We start from the raw sequence: 21,673 nt of genomic DNA on the forward strand, positions 1-21,673 counted from the left end.
TAGAAGGTCTTAGGAAGAGAGCGTCTCTGAGCCCAGATGCATCAGTGGCTCATGATGGGATTTCAGGAAGAGCAGGGACACCAGGGCACCAGAGGTGCCAGGGAAGCCTTGGCAGGAACTGGCTCCCACAGAAGAGGCTTCCTTCCTCCCATGAGCTAAAACTGGGGCCATCACCATGGTCTCTATGGGAAACAGACTCGGGCAATGAGCTGTGCAGATAAAAAAAATGTGCCCAGAAAGGCTTGATCCCATCTTGAGCCCCAAGAGCATCTAAGAGAAACCCTGAGCCTCTCAACCCAAGTGAGCATCCGGGGTTCCCTGAGACCTCAGGACCAACCCCCCTCTGTGGCAGTTCATCTGAGTGAGTTCAGTCACTGGAGAGGGACCTCAGGGACCAGGGCAGAGCAGGCCCTGAAGAGACACAGACACACATGCACATACTCTTACCTGGGTCAATGGTCACTTTAACAGGGACCCCAGGGTCAGTTCCAGTTCTCTCAATCCCACACCAGTAAGTGCCTGTATCTTCTCGCCTGAGCTCCTTCATGGTCACAGTGAACGTGCGGTTTGTCTGATCGTCCCTGATGGACACACGCTCCTTCACCCCAAAAGCTGATCCATTGGTTTTAACAAGGATCTTGCAGCTTCTTAAATCAGCCCCTTGACACCACCACTTCAGGTGGGTCTCCCAAAATGGGGCATAGCGACACTGCACGGTCAAGACTCCCCGCTCCAGACCTCTCACTTCTTCTGGACCCGTGATGTCAACCGATGAGCCTGGAAAACACAAATCCATGTACCTGTCACCTTACCCCACATCCCTACCCCGAGACCAGGGCCACAGCCGCCTGCACTGTGAGCAGCTCCAACAAGTCCAAGGCCTGATGAGTGGGACAGAGTCAAGGAAGGAATTCACCTTCCACAACACAGACCTTTGTCCTTCAAAGTGCCACTGGCTCAGAGCCACCGCAAAATCACCTGACAGCGCCACTGCAGAGCTCAAGAAAACAAAACCATTGATTCTGAGCAATAATTACCTCCTATAATTCACTTCCTCCCATTCCCCGTGGCCCGTAAATCTTTGTCCTTTTGCAGCATCTCTGTGTTAAGCTGGTCTCATGGAGGAAGTACCAGCGGACCCATTTCCACACGAGTGTGCTTGCTCCTGACCTGCGCTGATGGCCTCAGGAGGTCCAGCTGCTGCACCCGCTCCCCGGGCTGTGCAGAGGCTGCTCCTAGTGGGTCTAGTGGTTCCATAGCAAGCACCCCGGCTGCAGGGTCTTTGACCTTGACCAAAGCAGTAACGCCAACTACGGAATCCATATCACACTGATCCCATGTTCTCCATTGACTCGCCATACATTTCAGTTCCAGACTTTCTAGAACAAGTGATCTTATAAGATAAAAGCATTGAAGCTACAACCTCGTGTGTCTTTCTTGAACCTACTAGAAAGGATTCAAGCAAGAGCTAAAAAGTGAGAAGAGGAACAAGCTCCTGAGCCCTCATGGGTTCAGACCTAGAGATGGGAGGTTCTCCTGGGTGAGCCAGGAGGACCCAGGGCAACCCCGCCCCAGGCTGTGGGTCTGATTCCCTGGTTGCTCACCTGGGAGGATGAGAAGCAGCAGAGCTGGGCAGCCCAATGGCCCCGCCTCCCTAGACCCTGTCCTCTCTGAGCATCCAGCGCCAGCTCTACCCAAGGATTTAACATTCAACCCAGAATTAGACTCCTGGTCTCCCTCCCCATGGTACGACTCCATGCGTCTCCGTCACTGCACTGACCACACTGGATGACCATCTGGCCTTTGGTTCCACCAGAGCAGAAACTCAGGCAGGCGGATGAGTGGCTGGAGCCACGGTCCAGAGCACCTGCCCACCCCGGCCTTGCTGCCCGTCCCTCCCTGGACCTGAGCGTTTTCCTGGAAGCTTCCCAGCTCCAGCTGCAAGCCCCACCAGCTGCCAGGCTTTGGAACAACCCAGACCCTGAGCCCTGCCGTGACGGGGTGGGTCTGGGCTGAAGCCTGAGCATCTTTGCTCCTGAAAAGCCCCCAAGAAGGATTCGCCACGATCCGTCCATCTGCGTCCCCAGCGCAGCCCTGCTGAGAGACACTGACCGGGGGTGGGGGGGGTGTTGGGGAGGTTTGGGGGGTACTTGTGTTGGCTGGGGTTTCCTGTTTCTTTCCTGCACCTACAGAGACCCCGTGAGGTAGCAGCACCTTAATTTCCACTTAACCAAAAGGTGCCTGGATGCTGAAAGGGCCCTGCATTAGCCCTGACGTGTCCCGTCCCCCGGGACAGACCCTCTGGTTTCCTGTCCAGCCTCAGTCACCCCAGTTCCTGAAACCCCGGCCCCACTCACCTGGGACGATGAGAAGAGCAGGGGTGGGAGCAGCCATATGGTCCTGCCTGCCTGGCTCTCTCCCTGGTCACCGTCAAATGCCAGTGCCCTCGATTTGTCTAAGTCATTATGTTTGTTTCTCTCACCTACTTCCCTTAAATGTTTATCTTCAGTTACTTCCTCCTTTCATTAGGTAGGAGACAGGCAGTGTTGTCATTTATGCGTACATGGCTGCTGTGTCTCCAATGATTTGGAGGAAGCAAAGCGTCCAGCCCTGGCCAGGGTTCCACTCTAGAATGTGTGTGTGAGGAGCTGAGAAGGTGGCTGCCGGCAAAGCTGCAGGGCAAGCAGCGGCCCGGGAAGAGCTCAGAGCTCAGAGCTCGGGGCCAGGGAGTGACTTACTCAGGCTGGGTGTGCCCTTGGGGAGGACGCAGCGCTCAGGGCCTTGGGGACATTATGAGGAAGAAGTGGTCTTTGGCTTCAGCCTCATTTTGTCCTGGATGCTGTCCCCCACACCCTTGCATGTTTCACTGGCTGTGGGCCCTGGAAGGGTGAAGGGGCTCAGGACTGCCTCAGGTCCAGGGCAGCTGGGGGGCAGCTTTGGACAAGTTTTTAAGTTTCTGTGATGGGTAGCTCCTTCTCAGGATCCTTCTCGAGGTCCCATGAGACAAGGAAGGTGCTGCACTTGGCAGCTATCCAGGCCTCCCGGGTTCCAGGTGTGGTGAGGGAGCTCTGAGTGTGTTCCCTCCCGGCCATAAGTGCGCTGTGAGCTGATGCTGGCTGTCTAAGGATCGTCATGAGCAGAGCCCAACAGATACACTTGTTCACACCCGGATGCTCCCAGGAGCATCTATTCTAGAAGGTCTTAGGAAGAGCATGTCTCTGAGCCCAGATGCATCAGTAGCTCATGATGGGATTTCAGGAAGAGCAGGGACACCTGGGCACAGAGGTGCCAGGGAAACCTTGGCAGGAATGGAATCTCCGGGATTCCTGGTAGAAGGTTCCTTCAGCCCATGAGGTAAAATTGGGGCCATCACAGTGTTCTCTATGGGCAACAGACTCAGGCGATGAGCTGTGCAGAGAAAAAATGTGCCCAGAAAGGCTTGATCCCATATGGGGAGGTCCTGGGAGCCCCAAAAGCGTCTAAGAGAAACCCTGAGCCTCTCAACCCAAGTGAGCATCCGGGGTTCCCTGAGACCTCAGGACCAACCCCACTCTGTGGCAGTTCATCTGAGTGAGTTCAGTCACTGGAGAGGGACCTCAGGGACCAGGGCAGAGCAGGCCCTGAAGAGACACAGACACACATGCACGTACTCTTACCTGGGTCAATGGTCACTTTAACAGGGACCCCAGGGTCAGTTCCAGTTCTCTCAATCCCACACCAGTAAGTGCCTGTATCTTCTAGTCTGAGCTCCTTCATGGTCACAGTGAACGTGTGGTTTGTCTGATAGTCCCTCATGGACACACGCTCCTTCACCCCAAATGCTGATTCATTGGTTTGAACAAGGATCTTGCAGTTTACAAAATCAGCCCCTCGACACCACCACTTTAGGTAGGTCTCCCACCCTGGGGCATAGCGACACTGCACGGTCAAGACTCCCCGCTCCAGACCTCTCACTGCTTCTGGACCCGTGATGTCAACCGATGAGCCTGGAAAACACAAATCCATGTACCTGTCACCTTACCCCCACGTCCCCACCCCGAGACCAGGGCCACAGCCTTCTGCACTGTGAGCAGCTCCAACAAGTCCAAGGCCTGATGAGTGGGACAGAGTCAAGGAAGAAAATCACCTGCCACAACACAGACCTTTGTCCTGTGAGAGCCACCTCAAAATCACCTGACAGCGCCACTGCAGAGCTCAAGGAAACAAAACCATTGACTCTGAGCAATAATTACCTCCTATAATTCACTCCCTCCTGCTCCCCGTGGCCCGTAAATCTTTGTCCTTTTGCAGCATCTCTGTGTTAAGCTGGTCTCATGGAGGAAGTACCAGCGGACCCATTTCCACACAAGTGTGCTTGCTCCTGACCTGCGCTGATGGCCTCAGGAGGTCCAGCTGCTGCACCCGCTCCCCTGGCTGTGCAGAGGCTGCTCCTAGTGGGTCTAGTGGTTCCATAGCAAGCACCCCGGCTGCAGGGCTTTTGACCTTGACCAAAGCAGTGATGCCAACTACGGAGTCCATATCACACTGATCCCATGTTCTCTGTTGACTTGCCATAGACTTCAGTTCCAGACTTTCTAAAACAAGTGATCTTATAAGATCAAGCATTGAAGCTACAACCTCGTGTGTCTTTCTTAAACCTATTAGAAAGGATTCAAGCAAGAGCTAAAAGGTGAGAAAAGGGACAAGCTCCTGAGCCCTCATGAGGCTGTGGATCCGCTTCTCTGGTTGCTCACCTGGGAGGATGAGAAGCAGCAGAGCTGGGCAGCCCAATGGCCCCGCCTCCCTAGACCCTGTCCTCTTTGAGCACCAGCGCCAGCTCTACCCAAGGACTTAACATTCAGCCCAGAATTAGACTCCTGGTCTCCCTCCCCGTGATACGACTCCATGCGTCTCGGTCATTGCACTGGCCACACTGGATGACCGTCTGGCCTTTGGTTCCACCGGAGCAGAAACTCGGGCAGCGGATGAGTGGCTGGACCCACCGTCCAGAGCGCCTGCCCACCCTGGCCTCACTGCCCGTCCCTCCCTGGACCTGAGCGCTTTCCTGGAGACACCGGTGGGGGAGGGTGGATACTTGTGTTCGCTGGGGTTTCTGTTTCTTTCCTGCACCTCAGAGACCCTGTGAGGTGGCAGCACCTTGGTTTGCATTTAACCAAAAGGTGCCTGGATGCTGAAAGGGCCCTGCATTAGCCCTGACATGTCCCATCCCCCGGGACAGACCCTCTGGTTCCCTGTCCAGCCTCGGTCACCCCAGAACCTGAAACCCCGGCCCCACTCACCTGGGACGATGAGGAGGAGCAGGGGTGGGAGCAGCCACATGGTCCTGCCTGCCGGCTCTCTCCCTGGTCGCCGTCAAATGCCCGTGCCCTCCGGGGACTTGAGCGGAGCCCAGGCACTCACTGCCCTCGATTTGTCTAAGTCATTGTGTTTTGTTTCTCTCACCTGCTTCCCTTACATTTCTGTCTTCCCTTACTTCCTCCTTTCATGAGGTAGGAGGAGACAGGCAGTGTCATCATTTACGAGTACATGGCTGCTGTGTCTCAATGATTTGGGGGGAAGCAAAGCGTCCAGGCCTGGCCAGGGTTCCATGTAGAGTGTGTGTGTGTGAGGAGCTGAGAAGGTGGCTGCCGGCACAGCTGCAGGGCGAGCAGCGGCCCGGGGAGATGCAGCGCTCAGGGCCTTGGGGACGTTATGAGGAAGAAGTGGTCTTTGGCTTCAGCCTCATTTTGTCCTGGATGCTGTCCCCCACACCCTTGCATGTGTCACTGGCTGTGGGCTCTCGGCATTGCCAGTGACAGCCGAGAACCGACCCAGGAGGTGGGGTGGCAGGAGGGTGTGTTTGTGACGGTCCTTTGCTCAGAGGTGATGTTAGACAGCCGGGAAGGGACACTCCCTGGAGACAAGATTCTAGGACAGACTCCAGGAGATTGTGGGGGGCAAGGAGCAGGAGAGGGAGAGGACAGGTGAGAGAGAAGGAGGGAGGGGCTTCTGGAGGAGGAGGGGAGAGGCTCATCAGCATAAGCCGTGTCCACGCAGTGAGTTTGCCAAGAGCCCACAGCCAGCGGAATCTCAAAGATGTAGGGGAAAAGGCATGGAAGACAAAAAGCCACTTCTCCTTCCTTATCCTGTCCCCAAGGCCGTCTCTGCTTGAGAGTGACTCAGGACCTGGGAGGAAGCTGTCCTGGGGAGGGGGGGGGGAGAGCTGGGAGGGGGGAGAGGGGAGGGGGTCCAGCTCAGGGAGGGACAATGGCCCAGGGCAGGAAGGGGGTCTGAGGTGGCCTGTGGTGGCGCTGCCTGGAGTGGGGCTAGGATGGGGCTGTCCCTTCGGCCAGGCTGGGAATCAGCCCTGAGCGCTGCACCCAGCTCGAGTCGGTCACTCCCTCGCCCCGAGCTCTTCCGGGGCCGCTGCTCGCCCTGCAGCTTTGCCAGCAGCCACCTTCTCAGCTCCTCACACACACACTCGAGGTGGAACCCTGGCCAGGCCTGGACGCTTTGCTTCCCCCAAACCATTGGAGACACAGCAGCCATGTACGCGTAAATGATGACACTGCCTGTCTCCTACCTAATGAAAGGAGGAAGTGACGGAAGACAGAAATTTAAGGGAAGTCGATGAGAGAAACAAAATGTTATGACTTAGACAAATCGAGGGCAGTGAGCGCCTGGGCTCCGCGCAAGTCCCGGAGGGCACGGGCATTTGACGGCGACCAGGGAGAGAGCCGGCAGGCAGGACCATGTGGCTGCTCCCACCCCTGCTCCTCCTCATCGTCCCAGGTGAGTGGGGCCGGGGTTTCAGGAACTGGGGTGACCGAGGCTGGACAGGGAACCAGAGGGTCTGTCCCGGGGGACGGGACACGCCAGGGCTAATGCAGGGCCCTTTCAGCATCCAGGCACCTTTTGGTTAAATGCAAACCAAGGTGCTGCCACCTCACAGGGTCTCTGAGGTGCAGGAAAGAAACAGAAACCCCAGCGAACACAAGTATCCACCCTCCCCCACCCACACACACACACCCCGCTGGTGTCTCTCAGCCGGGCTGCGCTGCGGACACAGATGGACGGAATGGATGGATCGTGGTGAATCCTTCTCCGGGGGCTTTTCAGGAGCACACATGCTCGGGCTCCAGCCCAGACCCACCCCGTCACGCGGGGCTCGGGGTCTGGGTTGTTCCAAAGCCTGGCAGCGGGTGGGGCTTGCAGCTGGAGCTGGGAAGCCTCCAGGAAAGCGCTCAGGTCCAGGGAGGGACGGGCAGTGAGGCCAGGGTGGGCAGGCGCTCTGGACGGTGGGTCCAGCCACTCATCCGCTGCCCGAGTTTCTGCTCCGGTGGAACCACAGGCCAGACGGTCATCCAGTGTGGTCAGTGCAGTGACAGAACAAGGACAAAGTGTTCCGGGAGTATCGGGAGGGCTGTGTTGGCCTCAGAATCTGGGAACCTTAGGGGAGATGATGCATGAGCTGAGCCTGGAGGGATGGGTGTAAGGTTTGATTCCTTCGAGCCGAGAGAGGAGAACCTTCAGTGGGAGGGAACAGCTGTGCCAAGGTCTGGAGACACAAAGAGCATGGTTTTCAAGGTAAAAAGGAAAAAAGTGTGTGTGAGTGTGTGAGTGTGTGCATGTGCGTGTGTGAGTGTGTGCTGTGAGTGTGTGTGTGCATGTGTGTGTGTGCGTGTGTTTGTGAGTGTGTATGTGTGTGAATGTGTGTGAGTGTGTGCATGTGTGAGTGTGTGTGTGTGTGAATGTGTGTGAGTGTGTGCTGTGAGTGTGTGCATGTGTGAGTGTGTGTGCATGAGTGTATGCTTAGTTCCTGTAACTCTATCCCCTGTGCAGAGGCAGAGGGTGAGGGCTTTAGGTGTAGGGGACGAAGGAGGCCCAGATGTAACCTCATCGCTCTAGGATTCAGAAATAAACCTGTGACCTGAGCCGGTGTGGCTCAGTGGATAGAGCATTGGCCTGCGGACCAAAGGGTCCTGGGTTCGATTCCGGTCAAGGGCAGGAACCTCGGTTGCGGGCTTCTCCCTGGCCCAGGCCCTGGTCGGGGCGCGTGCAGGAGGCAGCCAGCCGATCTTTCTCTCACATCGATGTTTCTCTCTGTCTTTCCTTCCTCTCCCACTCTCTAAAAACCAATGGAAAGATATCCTCGGGTGAGGATTAAAGACAAGGAGGAGAAATAAGCCTGCGGCCTGTGGGCTGGTGGGGAAGGGGGAGTGCAGGATGGGAGAAGCCCCGAAACGGGGCAGGGGGAGTGGGCAGAGGCCCTGTATTGGGCATTCAGATCCCAAAGGGGACCTTCCCCCGAGAGGTGACAGCAAAAGGCACCTTGCCGGGGACTAAGGAACAAGCCGGAGGTGGGGACGCGAGGACCCAGAGGCTGCTGGTGGCCCGGGGCGGGGCCGGAAGCCCGCCAGCCCCGGGGCTGCAGGCAGGAGGTGCGAGCTGGGCTTCTGTTTTGCAGGCTGCTTCTCCATGTCTGGTCCGTGGTCCGTGAGCGGCCCCAGGGGGGGCTCGGCGACCATTCAGTGTCACTATGACCCAGGCTGGGAAAGCTACTCTAAGTGGTGGTGCCGCGGAGAGGCCTGGGGTTCCTGCAACACCCTCCTTAAAACCACGGGGTCCGACTGGATGGTGAGGAGTGGCCGCATGTCCATCCAGGACAACCACTGGAGGCACATGTTCACCGTGACCATCGAGGAGCTCCGGGCAAGCGACCAGGACGTCTACTGGTGCGGGATCGAGAAGTCAGGAACCGACATGGGGCACCAAGTGCGCGTGTATGTTGGTCCAGGTGAGACCTGCCCCTCCTGTCCTCGGAGCCTGGGACCGACCATGGAGCAGGCAGAACGCTCCCTCTGTCTGCACTGACAGGTGGGGGGGAGGCTGGAGACCTCATGTGTGTTTGCACCCGTGTGTCCATGTGGGCACATGCGTGTATGCACGTGCTAGCGGGGGTACGCCAAGAGTCTGGGGAGACGGAAAGAAAGAGCAAGCCTCAGCATGTCTGCGCGCCTCCATCTAGTGTCACCAGGGGGCAGAGAAGGGCCCACTGGACTTGGGCAGGCTTGTCCAGGGAGGGGGTTCCTCTTTTCTAGGCCTTTTGGGCTTTGCTCTACCCTCAGGGCAGCCCCAGCCCGACCGACCGGGGCCTTGTGGGTTGTGCAGGGAGGAGTGGAGTGTTGGAAAGCCCTTATCCGATTGTCTCAGCCACTGGACAAGTGGCCCTCTCCCTGCGCCTCCCCCCTCCCTTCTCTGGCTCCATAAGAGCAAAGGAGCCCTGGCCAGTGTGGTTCAGTTGGTTGAGCGTCGTCCCGTGCACCATAAGGTCACTGGTTCAATTCCTGGTCAGGACACATACCTAGGTTTCAGGTTTTTTGTTTGTTTGTTTGTTTTTTAATATATTTTTATTGATTTCAGAGAGAAAGGGAGAGGGACAGAGAGAGAAACATCAATGATGACAGAGAATCATTGATTGGCTGCCTCCTGCACACCCCTTACTGGGGATCAAGCCCACAACACGGGCACATGCCCTTGACCTGAATTGAACCCGGGACCCTTCAGTCTGCAGGCTGATGCTCTATTCACTGAACCAATCCAGCTAGGGCAGGTTTCAGGTTTGATCCTTGGTGGGAGCCTATATGGGAGGCAGCCAATTGATATCTCTCTCTCTCTCTCTCTCTCTCTCTCTTAAATCAATTTTTAAAAACATATTAAGAGCAAAGGAGGGGGCGAGGGACTCTGAACTCATTAGTGGCAGAAGGGAGGGTTCACCACGGGGCAGGGGCTCCCCCAGGCCTCCCCTGGCTGCCTCTGAGCCTTGACGGGGCCTCTGGGCTCTGCCACACCTACGCCGGAAGTACCACACCTGCCCCGGAAGTACCTGAGCTTCCCTGGCGTCAGTGACCCGGAAGGAGAGTCAGGTGGTAGCCCCGCCCCCAGGTCCGCTTCCTGAGCCCTCGGTCTTGTCTCCACTTTGGGAATCAGGGAAACCACCCCCTCTTCGTTCCCACTAAATATACGCGCAGACAGCAAACTCGACTGTACCTGTGTCACCAACACAGCTAGACCTGTGTCAACAAACATGGCTGAACTTATGTTAACACATGCAGCTCTACCTGTGACAACACACTCGGCTGAACTTGAGACAACAGATATGACTGAACTGACGTCACCATACCCGGCTGTATCTGTGACAGCAACCGCATCGGTCAGTCTGGCTGCCTCGCCTCCAATCGCCCAGAGCAGCAACAGCAGCATAGCTCTCACCAGATCCCTCACCAGGTGAGCAGAGCCGGGCCCCCGTGACCGCTCCCCTAGGGACGCTCTGTCAGGGACCCCCATGGCGCCACTCTGATGTGCCCCGTGCAGGGGAGAAACAGCAGAGCCTGCACTGCACCTCCAAGGCAACCTTTGACCTCTGCATGCTTAAAGAGCCCCCCACTCCCTACGTGGAACCTAAACAAAGCCCTCAGCGGGGCTACAGGCTCTGGCTCCCTCTCGTTCCCCACCCCCCAGGAAGCAAAAGGAAGTGTAGTGGGGTTCAGCCTCAAGTGGGCTAGAAGGAAGGTACTCTGTATTAGGGTCTTGTGGCTGCTGTAACAAATCACTGCTAACTCGGTGGCTTAAAACAACAAGACCGTTGTTGTCCTATAGTTCTGGAGGTCAGAGGTCTGAAGTGAGGCTCATTGCGCTGACATCAAGGTTCTGACAGGGCTGAGTTCCTCTGGAGAGCCCAGGGAAGGATCATTCCCCTGACTTTTCCAGCTTTTAGGGACCACCCACATTCCTTGGCTCATGGCCCCATCGCTCACCTGTAAAGAGCCTGGTGATTACTTGGGATCCACCCAGATAACCCAGGATAATCTCCCCACCTCTCAGTCAGCTGATTAGTGCTTTAAGTCCACCTGCAGCCTGAATGCCCCTTTGCCATGTAGCATAACGCATTCAGAGGTTCTGGGGGTTAGGGCGTCTTTGGGGATCATTATTCTGCCACAGTCACGGGTAGATACATGCTTCATTGCTCCAGCCCTTCTCTCCCCAAATGCCGGGGCGATGAGAGGAAGGGGTGGGAAGCTGAGGGCATCAACCTGAAGTCCACACCCTTCAGGGGCTCCCAAAGAGCAGTCAATGAGTTCTTCCATCAAAGGGCAAACACCCCCCAGCTTCCATCTACCCCATCACAGCCTGGTGGGCTCCCCGAAATCCAGGGTCAGGCTCCCTTCTCGCCCGGGGTCCAGCCTCTCAGGATCGCCCTCCATCCGCTCACTCTCCTTCCTTCCTCGAGGGTCCCCTTCCTTCCTCGAGGGTCCCCTTCCTTCCTCGAGGGTCCTATTCCTGGGGGCTGGAGCCCTCTGGACAGTTTGTTCAGTGCTGAGTCTGAATGGGGCGAGGCTCTGGGGGGCCTGCTTCAGAACCGGCTTTGTCTTGTTTGGAGAGCAGCTGTTCTGTCGAGTGGAGGGTGCAGAAGGCAGGGCTTTTATCGAGGCTGGAGAAGCACAGGAGGAAACGGTGGGGGAGCGATGGGTGCCGCAGGGAGCAGGACTTGTGAAGAGAGCGCAGTGGATATTTTTAGGATGTGTGGCACCCTCCCTCCCTCCAGGAAACCATCAGTGACATCAGCATGACTCACCCTGCTCAGGACAGGCTGAGGGACAGGGGATGAGGCATAGGGCGAGGGGATCCGATTCTTATACCCAGATAGGAACCCGGGGCCCAATCGGCTAACTGGGCCAAGTGTCCACCAAGAGAGATACATGATCAAGTGCACCTCACCTGTGCCCTTAGGTGGGGGGTCAGAGCCGCGAGAGGACCCTCCCAGGAGCGCCCCGCAGAGAAAGCCCTGCTTACAGGGTAGGGGGACCTTCCTCTGCTTCAAAGCCCAGACCTTCAAAGATGGGCAGGATGTACCAAGGGAGGTGGGGGTGGAGAGAAGAATAGAATAAAGCTTGGCTGGACTGTGGATGAGCTGCAATGAATTGTGGGAGATGAGCCAAAAGGCAGGAGGGAAACAGACTAAGGGTGCTGGACCCCAGCCTGAGCCAGCAGGGCAGCCCCTGCAGCTTAGCCCTTGGGCAGCAGGACTGAGCCCCTCAGAGGGGCCTTCCTGGCCAGGACAGAGGCCGGGGCTTGCCTGTCACCCCAGTCTGAGCTGTGGGAGGTGGGGGTGCTTGAGGGGGACGGGGGCTGCCCCAGAAGAGTCTCACCCCTGTGGCCACGGTCCCTGCACAGGTTCCTGCTCTGCAACCTGCACGTGGTGCTCCTGACCGTCATCAAGGTGCCCCTGCTTGGGGGCCTGCTGTGCGCCCTGATGTGGCTGAGCAGGAGCCAGGGGACCCCAAGGGGAAATAAATCCGTCTTCGCAGGAGACCACAGTCCCCACGCCATCAAGACCCTTGCCTGGGACTAGCAGAACCCCCTGCCGTCTTATCAGGGGGTGGGCAGTGGCTGCAGTTCCAGGAGAGAGGAGGGCCGCTGCTGCCCCAAGGACCCCCTCATCCTGGCCTCGGGAATAGTCGGCTGCCCCTCCCGGCACAGCTCCGGACCCTGGTCTCCACCGAAGGAGCAGAGACAGGAAAAGCGGGGTGCTCCCTCATGCCCTGGGTCCTCGGAGCACCTGCAGTCATACCTGTGTGGATGCCTCATTTCCTTGTGACTCTACTGTGGCTCTGCCCAAGGTCATGGACCACGACACTGTCTGAGGCTCCGGCCAATAATGGAAGCAAGAGTCCAGACCAACCGATAGGTACAAAACCTGAATTAAACCCAAAAGCTCAGAGTGTGTCTATAAGGGCATAGCCCCCAGCACCACCACCGCCACCGCCACCACCACCACCGCCGCCATCACCGCCACCACCATCACCAGCACCACCACTGCCACCACCGCTGCCGCCACCACCGCCACCACTGCCACCACCACCGCCGCCGCCACCACCACCACCACCACCACCACCACCACCGCCACCGCCACCACCACCACCAGCACCACCACTGCCACCACCGCCACCACCACCGCCGCCGCCGCCACCGCCACCACCACCACAGGAGGTGTCAGAGGGCTGCTGACCGCACCTCCTGTTGCATTGGAACCTTCTGGAGAATCACCTGAGCACAGACGATCAAAGACAGGGCTGGACCATCGCCCGGCTCCCACCAACGTGTCTCCTGTGTGTTTCCCATCACACCGATGGATTTCCGGGGCTCTTTGAGATTATATGGGTTGCTGCACTGTTTCCATACATTCGAGAGGGCGTGAAGGGGCCCTGAATCAAGCACCAGGGTCAGGTGTGTCGCACAGGATGTGCCTGTGAGCTAGGAGAGGGGAGAGGGGAGGAGCCTGGCAGATATCTTTCTGTCCCCGAGAGGTTGCAACTAGGACCCTCTTGTGTAGATGCAAACTGTAACTGAAGGCTAGGAGTGAATAAAGGAAGCATGGGGACGTTTGTTTGTTTGTTTTTGTTAATCCCGAGGATATTTTTCCTTTGATTTTTTTAGAGAGAGTGGAAAGGAGGGGGAGACCCAGAGAGAGAAACATGGATGTGAGAGAGACATATGGATTGGTTGCCTCCCACATGTGTCCCATCAGGGCTGGGGCTGGAGCCTGCAACCAAGGTATGTGCCCTTGACTGGAATCGAACCCAGGACCCGTCAGTCTGCAGGCCAACGCTCTATCCACTGAGCAAAACTTGTTAGAGCCATGGGGACTTTTTAAGAGAAATTTTAAAATGTTATTTTCTATATTTTTAAAAGTAATTATTAAGGTGTATTTATATCTCAAAAATTACAAAGCCTTCTCACACTAAGTTTATGGTTTAATAAGTTCTTTTAAGGTTAAACACCTAGGTTATTGTCATCTCAGCCAAGATACTAATAGAGGTGGTGGAGGGATGACTAGTTTGGTCAAAAGCATATCTTTTTTGTTAAAATTTGGGGGGTTGGGGAAAGTTTCAGAAAAATAAAGTATCTAAACAGGTTCCTTAGAAAGAGGATGATGGGAAAAGCGTAGAGAAACGCTGCTGTGTGTCCTGGTTGAAGCAGCCACCACCCACACACTTCAGGGGAGGGGACAGCAACCCACCTTGTAGGAGGAGGAGGTTTAAGGGGTTTTCATCCATTTATTTACAATATATTTTTATTTATTTCAGAGAGAAAGGGAGAGGGAGAGAGAGATAGAAACATCAATGATGAGAGAAAGTCATTGATTGGCTGCCTCCTGCATGCCCCCAACCAGGGATCAAGCCTACAACCTGGGCATGTGCCCTGACCAGGAAATCAAATCTCGACCTCCTGGGTCATAGGTCGACACTCAACTACTGGGCTATGCTGGTCAGGCTCATCCATGTTTTAAAACTGCCTCCATGCAAGTCTTAACCCAGCATCTTCATGTCACATGTGAGAACAAGAAGACCTGAAGGGTGAGGCCCCTACTCCCCAGGAGGCAGAGTTGGACCTGGTCTGAGCCAGCCCAGGGCGGGCCTGCATGTGGACCCTGCTGGTCCATCTGTGCATGGAGAAGGTCAGTTCCCAAGCCTGCTGAGGGCGCCATATGGTCCCAGGCATAAGTGCTGGGCAGACACAAAAATGCTCCACAATTTCTCCACTTCACTCAGAGGTTACATCCTGCACCCACGACTTGCAGGGACTCGCAAGCCTGTTCCATTTTTATCACAATATTTTTAATGGAGTTTGATGCCAGACGGGTAATTTCACTTCGGGCTTCTCATTTAAAAGTTTAAATGCCTGAAAACCATGAATTTCCGATGCCATGTGCTCCCGATAGCCATCCGAGTGCTTAAAAGCTCCCAGAGGCTCCCTGGGGCCTCCAGGACTCCATTAAAGCATACCCACTAGAAAAGAAGAAATAAAAGTGTCTTTCTTGCACATGGCGTGATTGTCCCTGAAGAAGATCCCAAGCAATCTACCAAAAGACTGCTAGAACTGATTGATGAGTTTACAAGGTAACAGGGACAAGATTGAGACACACACAAATTATCTACACTAATAAAAGATAAATATGCAAGTTGACTGTAACTCCGCAATGCCCACCAGCCAATCAGGTGTGAGCATGCAAATTAACCCAACTAAGCTGGCAGGTTAATTTGCATACACAGGCACAGTGTGACTGGGCAGGACACCTGCTATGAGGAGGAGGGTAGGGGGAGGAGGGAGCTACAGGAGCAGTGCTCTGGCCAGTGCAGAGAAGACTGAAGGCTCTGGCCGGAGCGAACACTGAAGGCTCCAGCAGCTGGAGCAAAGACTCTGGCCAGAGTGAAGACGGAAGGCAGCGGCCAGAGCAAAGGCCTGGGTCCCGGGTGCCAGAGGAAAACTGGTGCTGACAGCCAGGGGAAGGAAGGCCTATTGCATGAATCTTTGTGCAATGGGCCTCTAGTATTTCTATATACTACCAACAAAGCATGTAGAAACCGAAATGAAAAACACAGTACTATTGACAGTTGCTCCCCTCAAAAGAAGAAGTACCCTACCCAGGTATAAATCGACCAGAACATGAATAGCACTTTATGCTAAAAATTTACAAAATGCTGATGGTGGAAGTCAAAGAACATTTAAATAAATTGAGAGCTGCACCATGTTTGTGGATGAGAACACTCAACATCATAAAGATACCCATTTCACAATATTAATCTACTAGAGGCCCAGTGCATGAATTCGTGCATGGGTGGGGTCCGGCCAGCCCACCCTGATCGGGATTGATCGGGCCTGGCCAGCCGGGGCAAGGGGCCTCAGACTGTTGGAGGGCCAGCCCCGCCCCTGGTCAAACTCCTGGTTGAACTCCCGATGAAGGGTACAATTTGCATATTAGCCTTTTATTATATAGGATAACTTTAACACAATTCCTACAAAAGCCACAGCAAGATTTTTTTTTGGTAGCTAAAGACAAGCTTACTTTAAAATGTATGCAGAAAGGCAAAGGAACTAGAATAACTAAGACAATTTTGGAAAAGAATAAAGAGGGAGGAATTCTCTGCCTGTACTCTCTACTCTTGTTAAGGAGTCACTTCACCTGATGATGGCTTACTGCTGTGGCCACGGTAATCAAGAAATGTGACATGAGAGGAGGGACAGACACACAGATCCCTGGGAGAAAATACAGAATCCCAAACGCCTGGCTCTTAACTGTGGGGTCTTCAAATGCTCTGTCCTTGGTTCTGAACTTTTCCCTTGAAGATTTCACCTCTCCATCCGACTTCTCTCCAGCATCAGTGCTCTGCTAACCCACGTCTCTGGCTTCCTGATAGGCTTCTCTGCTTGGTCACACAGAGAAATCTAAGCTATGCATCACTCAAGCCTGTGCCTGTCTTTCCTGTGTCTGTAAACGACACCCCATTCTTGTGGTATTCTAGGTTTGAGACCCCGAGAAGAGGGGACAATGGAGCCCAGGGAGCTCAAGGACTGAAGTTGTGAGGGGCGTGTCTTCCAGGAGCCTCCTGTCCGCAGGGAGGAGGTGGTTATCGCCCTGGGGGACACTGAGCTAAGCTTTTGTGCCACAGAGAAGAATAAAGAGCCAGGCTTCTGAGCATGCAACTTCCAGAGAATACTTGAGGATCTGGGACAGAGAGAGGAGGACCCGACACAGGGGCCCGGAGATTCATCTTTCTCCCCCTTGAGGACCAGAGCGGGTGTCCTCTGAGATCCAGGACCCTCCTGGAGGCACAGGAACAATACCCTCCAAAGGCTTAGGTCCATGCAGAGTCCAGGCACTGCTGCCTCCCTGCCCTGGAGTGCAGAGCCCGCAGGTCTCTCTGGTCCAGTCGGAAGGGCTGTATTCCCGGACAGGGCTTTCCTGGAGCTGGTGGACGGCACGGTGGAGTCTCCTGGTCAGGCCGACTCTGTCCGCCTCCGGAGCCCTTCTGACACCTGCTCACCCAGAGGAGAGCAGCGAGCACACCCAGGAACAGAGGCAGCTTCAGGAAGATCAGGAACAGGAAGTGGACAGTGCTGAGCGGAACCCTGTGGGGGACACGGTGATGGGAAATGAAATGCCCCTCAGGGGGAGGCCCCAGGACCCTTTTGTCCCTGCTTCTCCCTGTGCCCTGACTCTGAAGCCCAAATCACTCAGAATCCAATTTAGAAGGGACCCACTCCAGGGCCCCTCTCTAGGGCCCCTGCCATCTCTCCCCCCTTGATCCAGAGCTGCCCTCGGGACTCTCCCAGGGGGTCGATGGAGAAAAGAGAGAAGAGGACGATGGAGAAAAGGAGAAGAAGACGATGGAGAAAAGGAGAAGAGGAACCAGGCTGCGCCCGATTTCTGAGCGTGCTCCCCGCTTTCTCTCTCTCAGTCCCTTTGCCTCTCAGCTTCCCCTTTATCAATGACGTATTGAAACTCACACTTTAAGCCCTTGTCCCTTCCTTCAGGGGCAGGCAGCAGCATCCCAGCCCTTCATTAGTATCTTTGGGAGGCTAATGGGTCCAAACTCCAGCCTGGAGCCAGCCCGTCTCCCCACAAACCCACAAGCAGCTGTGGGAGGAGCAGGATCTCCAGTAGAGAAATTGGAGCGAGCCCAGGTTAGGGACCAGAACTAGGACTCCGAGTCCAGCACAGAGTGGGGAAGGAGGAGGGGAAAGGTGGGGCTGGGAGAAGGGACTGCACTGCCACCTGAACCAGCCTCCTCCTGTGTTCCCGAAACTGCCCCACAGGATCAGTATGCACAGAACCAGTGACATTTTCCACTCAGCATCCCCATGTGAAAATCAGGACCTGAGTTGGAGGGAAACCCCACAGACAGTGAGGAGAGAAAAAAACGTAGTGTGTTTCCAGCCCCCACCACAGGGTCCCATAAGGCTGCTGACCCTCCTCCTCCATGGCCTCCGGGGCTTGGGCCCTTACCCTGGGCAGTGGTTGGTGCTGAAATTCTGCCCAGCGGTCACCGCCGGGAACGTGGCAGGTGTGGCTGGATGTGTGGTTCGTCTTGTGGTCATACGAGGTGCTGGAGGTAAAATCACACATCAGGCATCGCTGTCTCCCCAGCCATGTACCACACAGCTGTTTGAATCTGGGGGTGCGGTGGGGGTGGGGGTTCAAGAGAAAGCCTGAAGCCAAACCCAGGCCACATCCTGGGTGGAGCCCCTCAGATCCAGCCAAGAGTCACCTCTAGTAAGTGCCAGGTTGTTCCTTTCACCCCAAGTCTGATTCTACCTGGGGTGAGGGCAGGGGTCCCTCGGGGGTTCCCCAGCCTGATGAGAGCCTCGGAGGGAGGATTCTGGATGAAGATGGCTCAGAGCCTCATAGAGACTGTGGGAGGGGCTCAGAGCGATATTTATATGGAAACTAAAGCCACTTTAACCCAAAGCTGGGTGGGGATAGGTGTCACCCAGTTTCTCCCAAGGACTTCAAGTGTTCAGACTATTGGCATAACTTACAGCCCCACCTCCACTCTGTCCTAGCCTCTTGATGTCCCCTAAAAAGCAGTCATCCGGGGCTCAGCCCTTCATAGAGCACCCAACACAGGCTCAGGTTTATCCAACCACAGCCTTTGAGGTCCTTGCTGTTGGGGACTAACTGATGGATGTGACACCATCCCTGCCCTTACAGAGAGGCAGAGACACCTAAACAGATTAATTGACTCACATTAATGGAAAGTGTGGACACTGAGGTGGGACCCCACCAGGTACAGCTGGTGCACCGAGGAGGGAGCGTACCTCATCCACCTTCCAGGCCAGCAGAAAGGAGGGAAAGGAGAAACGGTGGCAGGTGGAGGAGGCCGCAGGATTACCATCTGACATGCACATGTGATAGGCCGAGGTGAAGAGCAGTGATGAGGAAGAGGCTGAGGATAGGGGAGGGTGTGGATAATGGATGGAGAAAGGCTACGGATGAGCAAAGAGGGGATTTGGTCCACGGGGATGGGAGGCAAGGAGCCATGGGGTGAGAAGCCAGCCACAGGATTATTGCTGTTGAACTGGAGGAGAAAACTTTACCCTCAACCTAAAAGAGAAAGAGGGAAGAATGGGTTAGGCTGCGCGGAAGTTTGCAGGTGAGGAGGAAAGAGATCGAGAGAGTGAGTCTGATAGCCCATGAGGTCTACCGTTGGAGCAAGGGGAGCTCTTACCTGGGGAAACAGACACCTGAACCTGGAACGAGGGGTCACGTGACCACGCGTCCAGGATCCACACTGTCTGAATTTTACACCAGTAGGATCCGGCGTCGGCCGTGTGGAGGCTCTTCATGGTCACTGTGAGGGTGAGGTCATCGGCATCGTCTCTGATGGACACACGGCCCTTTCTCTCTTCTCTCTCTGTTCCGTGGGTCTCCACAATCTTGTCACAGTCGGTGTCATACTGTCCTCGGCACCAGTATTTATTATACCCCTTGTAACCCTCCTCATACCGACACCGTATGGTCAGGGAGTCCCCCATGGTGCCGGTCACAGATCTGGGGCCCACCAGGGACAAGCAGCCTGAAAAACACAAACCACATCCCAGGACTCCATCCCGATGGCCCCCAGTAACAGCAGCAGCAGCCCGAAAGCCCCAGGGGGAAGGTGCCAGGGCGGTGTGGACGGTCCTGGGCTCAGGAATGGCGACCTGGGAGGACACCTGAGCTTAGACCGATGCCAGAGGGTCTGGGGACGGCAGTCAACAGGAGGAGAAACCTGTTCTCTGGATGCCCAGAGACATGGAGTAACCACATGGGACGCTGTCCCTTGGGGACAGGCAGAGTCGCACCACAGCTGGAGGTGGGAGCAGAGAGAGCTGGCTGTCCTGCCCTGTGCTTAGCCTGCAACCTCTGCTAGGGGCGGGGGGAGAGGGGAGATTCGGTCATTACCCAAACTTCCCTTTGGAGTGAGGCCTCTGCGTGCTGGGCTTCCTGCAACTCGGACCTGCCTTTAAGAGTCCACGTCTGTTTACTCCGCTCTCCGTGTGTCGTCGAGGGAGGAAAACTAAATCTCTGGCTCCCCGGGACTCTCTAGGGAGGATCAACACACTCTGTCTGTCACAGCCCTGGTCGCTGAGAAGGGGCGGGTCCCCAAGGAGGCCCTATTAGGCTTCCTGACACAGGTTTGGGGCGTGAGCTGGTCACCCAAAATCAGGGTCCCCAGGGCCTGGAAAGACAGGAGTGGGGATGAGAAAGGAGACTGGACATGTAAGTCTGTCCAAGTCACTTGGAAGTTTTCATTTGAGCCCCAGCTGCAAAGGGCCCTGGAGGGAGAGGTGAGCCTGTGGGGCTGCGGAGGTCAGCCGGCTGCGCGAGAAGGGGTGGGACGTGCTTTCCGTCATCCATTTCACTGCACCCAGGCTAGGGCACTTAGGTGATTTTATCTCATTGAAGCAAGGAGATTAAAACAAGCAGTGACAAAGCTGATAACCAGCTCTCTGCAGGGGTGCTAGGGAGGGGAAGAAGGCCTGATTTGAAGCAGTTGCCCATTTCCCTGGTGTAAATACTCTCACTATGACTGATTTCAAGCTAACCACATGCTGTCACTGAACGTGAAGTTGGGAAAACACGTTCATCATCGACTCTCATGAGACCGTGCAAGCTGGCTCCAGCCAACACTGCTCTGCGTGCCCATCCTGTCCTCAATGCTGATTCACAAAATGTCTATCCATGATCATCATTGTCTATCATCTTTCAGACATTTCGAGCACCTCCCAGGTGTACAGAAATATATCTCTTTGAAATGTCGTTCTACGTCTAAAACTTGGATTATGAGGGCCTCAGGACACCTCAAAGGTCAGCCAGTCCACTCATTCATTCCACTTATTAGGAAACTACACAAGGTCAGTGTCACCCAGCTGGTTTCTTCTTTGAAATCTCTGCCTTCCCATCCAGTTTCTGAAAGAGTCTGTCATTGTGTTGGGCAGGTTCTATGCTTCGTAAGGAAACCCAACCATAAAATTATTCTACAAACATGAAGACTACCCTCTCATTTTTATCCTAAACTTACTTCCCACAGAGGGGGGAAAATGTGCCCTCAGGCATTTGCAATGTATTTTCTAAGAGTTGCTCTTCTGAAAGTCCAGCCTGAGACGGACAATTTCATTTACTTGCTTACATCACACCTTGACTCTGAAAGAAAATTTAAGGTAAATGCTGAAAATGGCATTTTAGACCCCTCATTAAGTCTCTCTAGCAAATCTTTCCAACTTCTTTCAACTGGACTCCGACAAAACAGAACCACTGCCAATTTCTGAACCTTCCACGATCTCTCTAGCGCCACATTTGACGTAACCTAGTCCCCTTTCCACTCATTCTTCAAGACCAACGTCCAGTGAGGCCTTGGCGAAGACTAGTGTCCTTCCAACAGGAGAGTTAGGGGTCTCTTCTATAATGAGTTCCACGTTGTTTTGGAACTACTTGACTTCCTCATTCAACCATGAGCCCCTGAGTGCAGAAAGTGTTCTTAATTACAGTCCTGGCACTCAGTTGGTACTCAATAAGTGTATGTAGGATCTGTGGACGAATGTTTAAATGCATAGCAGAATATTCAGGTGAATGGATGGATGTGTCCTTCCCATTTCTGCTTTTGCTTTGCTTCTGGCTTGAACCCAGGGCACACCTTCTACCTTCTGTCCTGTCTCCTGTAATAGCAGGCTCCCCAAGCCCCAGCCCCGCTCACCTGGGAGGCAGAGAAGAAGCAGAGCTGGAGGCAGCCACATGGTCCTATATCCCTGGCTGGTGTCCCCTGCAATTCCAAGTCCCAGCTGGAATCCAGATGTTTGCAACAGAGCGTGG

At 55.1% G+C, this 21,673-nt stretch overlaps 3 protein-coding genes across 3 annotated transcripts in view; 1 reads left to right on the forward strand and 2 right to left on the reverse strand.

Moving 5' to 3' along the window:
• The window catches only part of LOC103299427 (polymeric immunoglobulin receptor-like), an 81,920-nt gene that overhangs the window by 13,220 nt on the left and 47,027 nt on the right, over positions 1 to 21,673 (reverse strand). The window contains 2 exon segments of the mRNA XM_054709505.1: positions 448 to 777; positions 3,657 to 3,986. Coding sequence (XP_054565480.1) covers positions 448 to 777; positions 3,657 to 3,986 — 660 coding nt within the window.
• Positions 6,643 to 12,826, forward strand: LOC114227626 (CMRF35-like molecule 7). The gene is made up of 4 exons (XM_028130659.2): positions 6,643 to 6,771; positions 8,447 to 8,776; positions 10,095 to 10,266; positions 12,214 to 12,826. Exons 1-4 carry the CDS (start codon positions 6,732 to 6,734, stop codon positions 12,389 to 12,391), a joined length of 720 nt encoding a protein of 239 aa, XP_027986460.2. The 5' UTR covers positions 6,643 to 6,731; the 3' UTR covers positions 12,392 to 12,826.
• LOC103298408 (CMRF35-like molecule 2) lies at positions 16,677 to 21,597 on the reverse strand. Its single transcript, XM_054709323.1, has 4 exons — positions 21,558 to 21,597; positions 19,050 to 19,397; positions 17,828 to 17,927; positions 16,677 to 16,950 (listed from the first exon to the last, which is right to left on the reverse strand). Exons 1-4 carry the CDS (start codon positions 21,595 to 21,597, stop codon positions 16,677 to 16,679), a joined length of 762 nt encoding a protein of 253 aa, XP_054565298.1.

The sequence above is a fragment of the Eptesicus fuscus genome, chromosome 20 (genome assembly GCF_027574615.1).
Source record: "Eptesicus fuscus isolate TK198812 chromosome 20, DD_ASM_mEF_20220401, whole genome shotgun sequence".
NCBI lineage: Eukaryota > Metazoa > Chordata > Mammalia > Chiroptera > Vespertilionidae > Eptesicus > Eptesicus fuscus.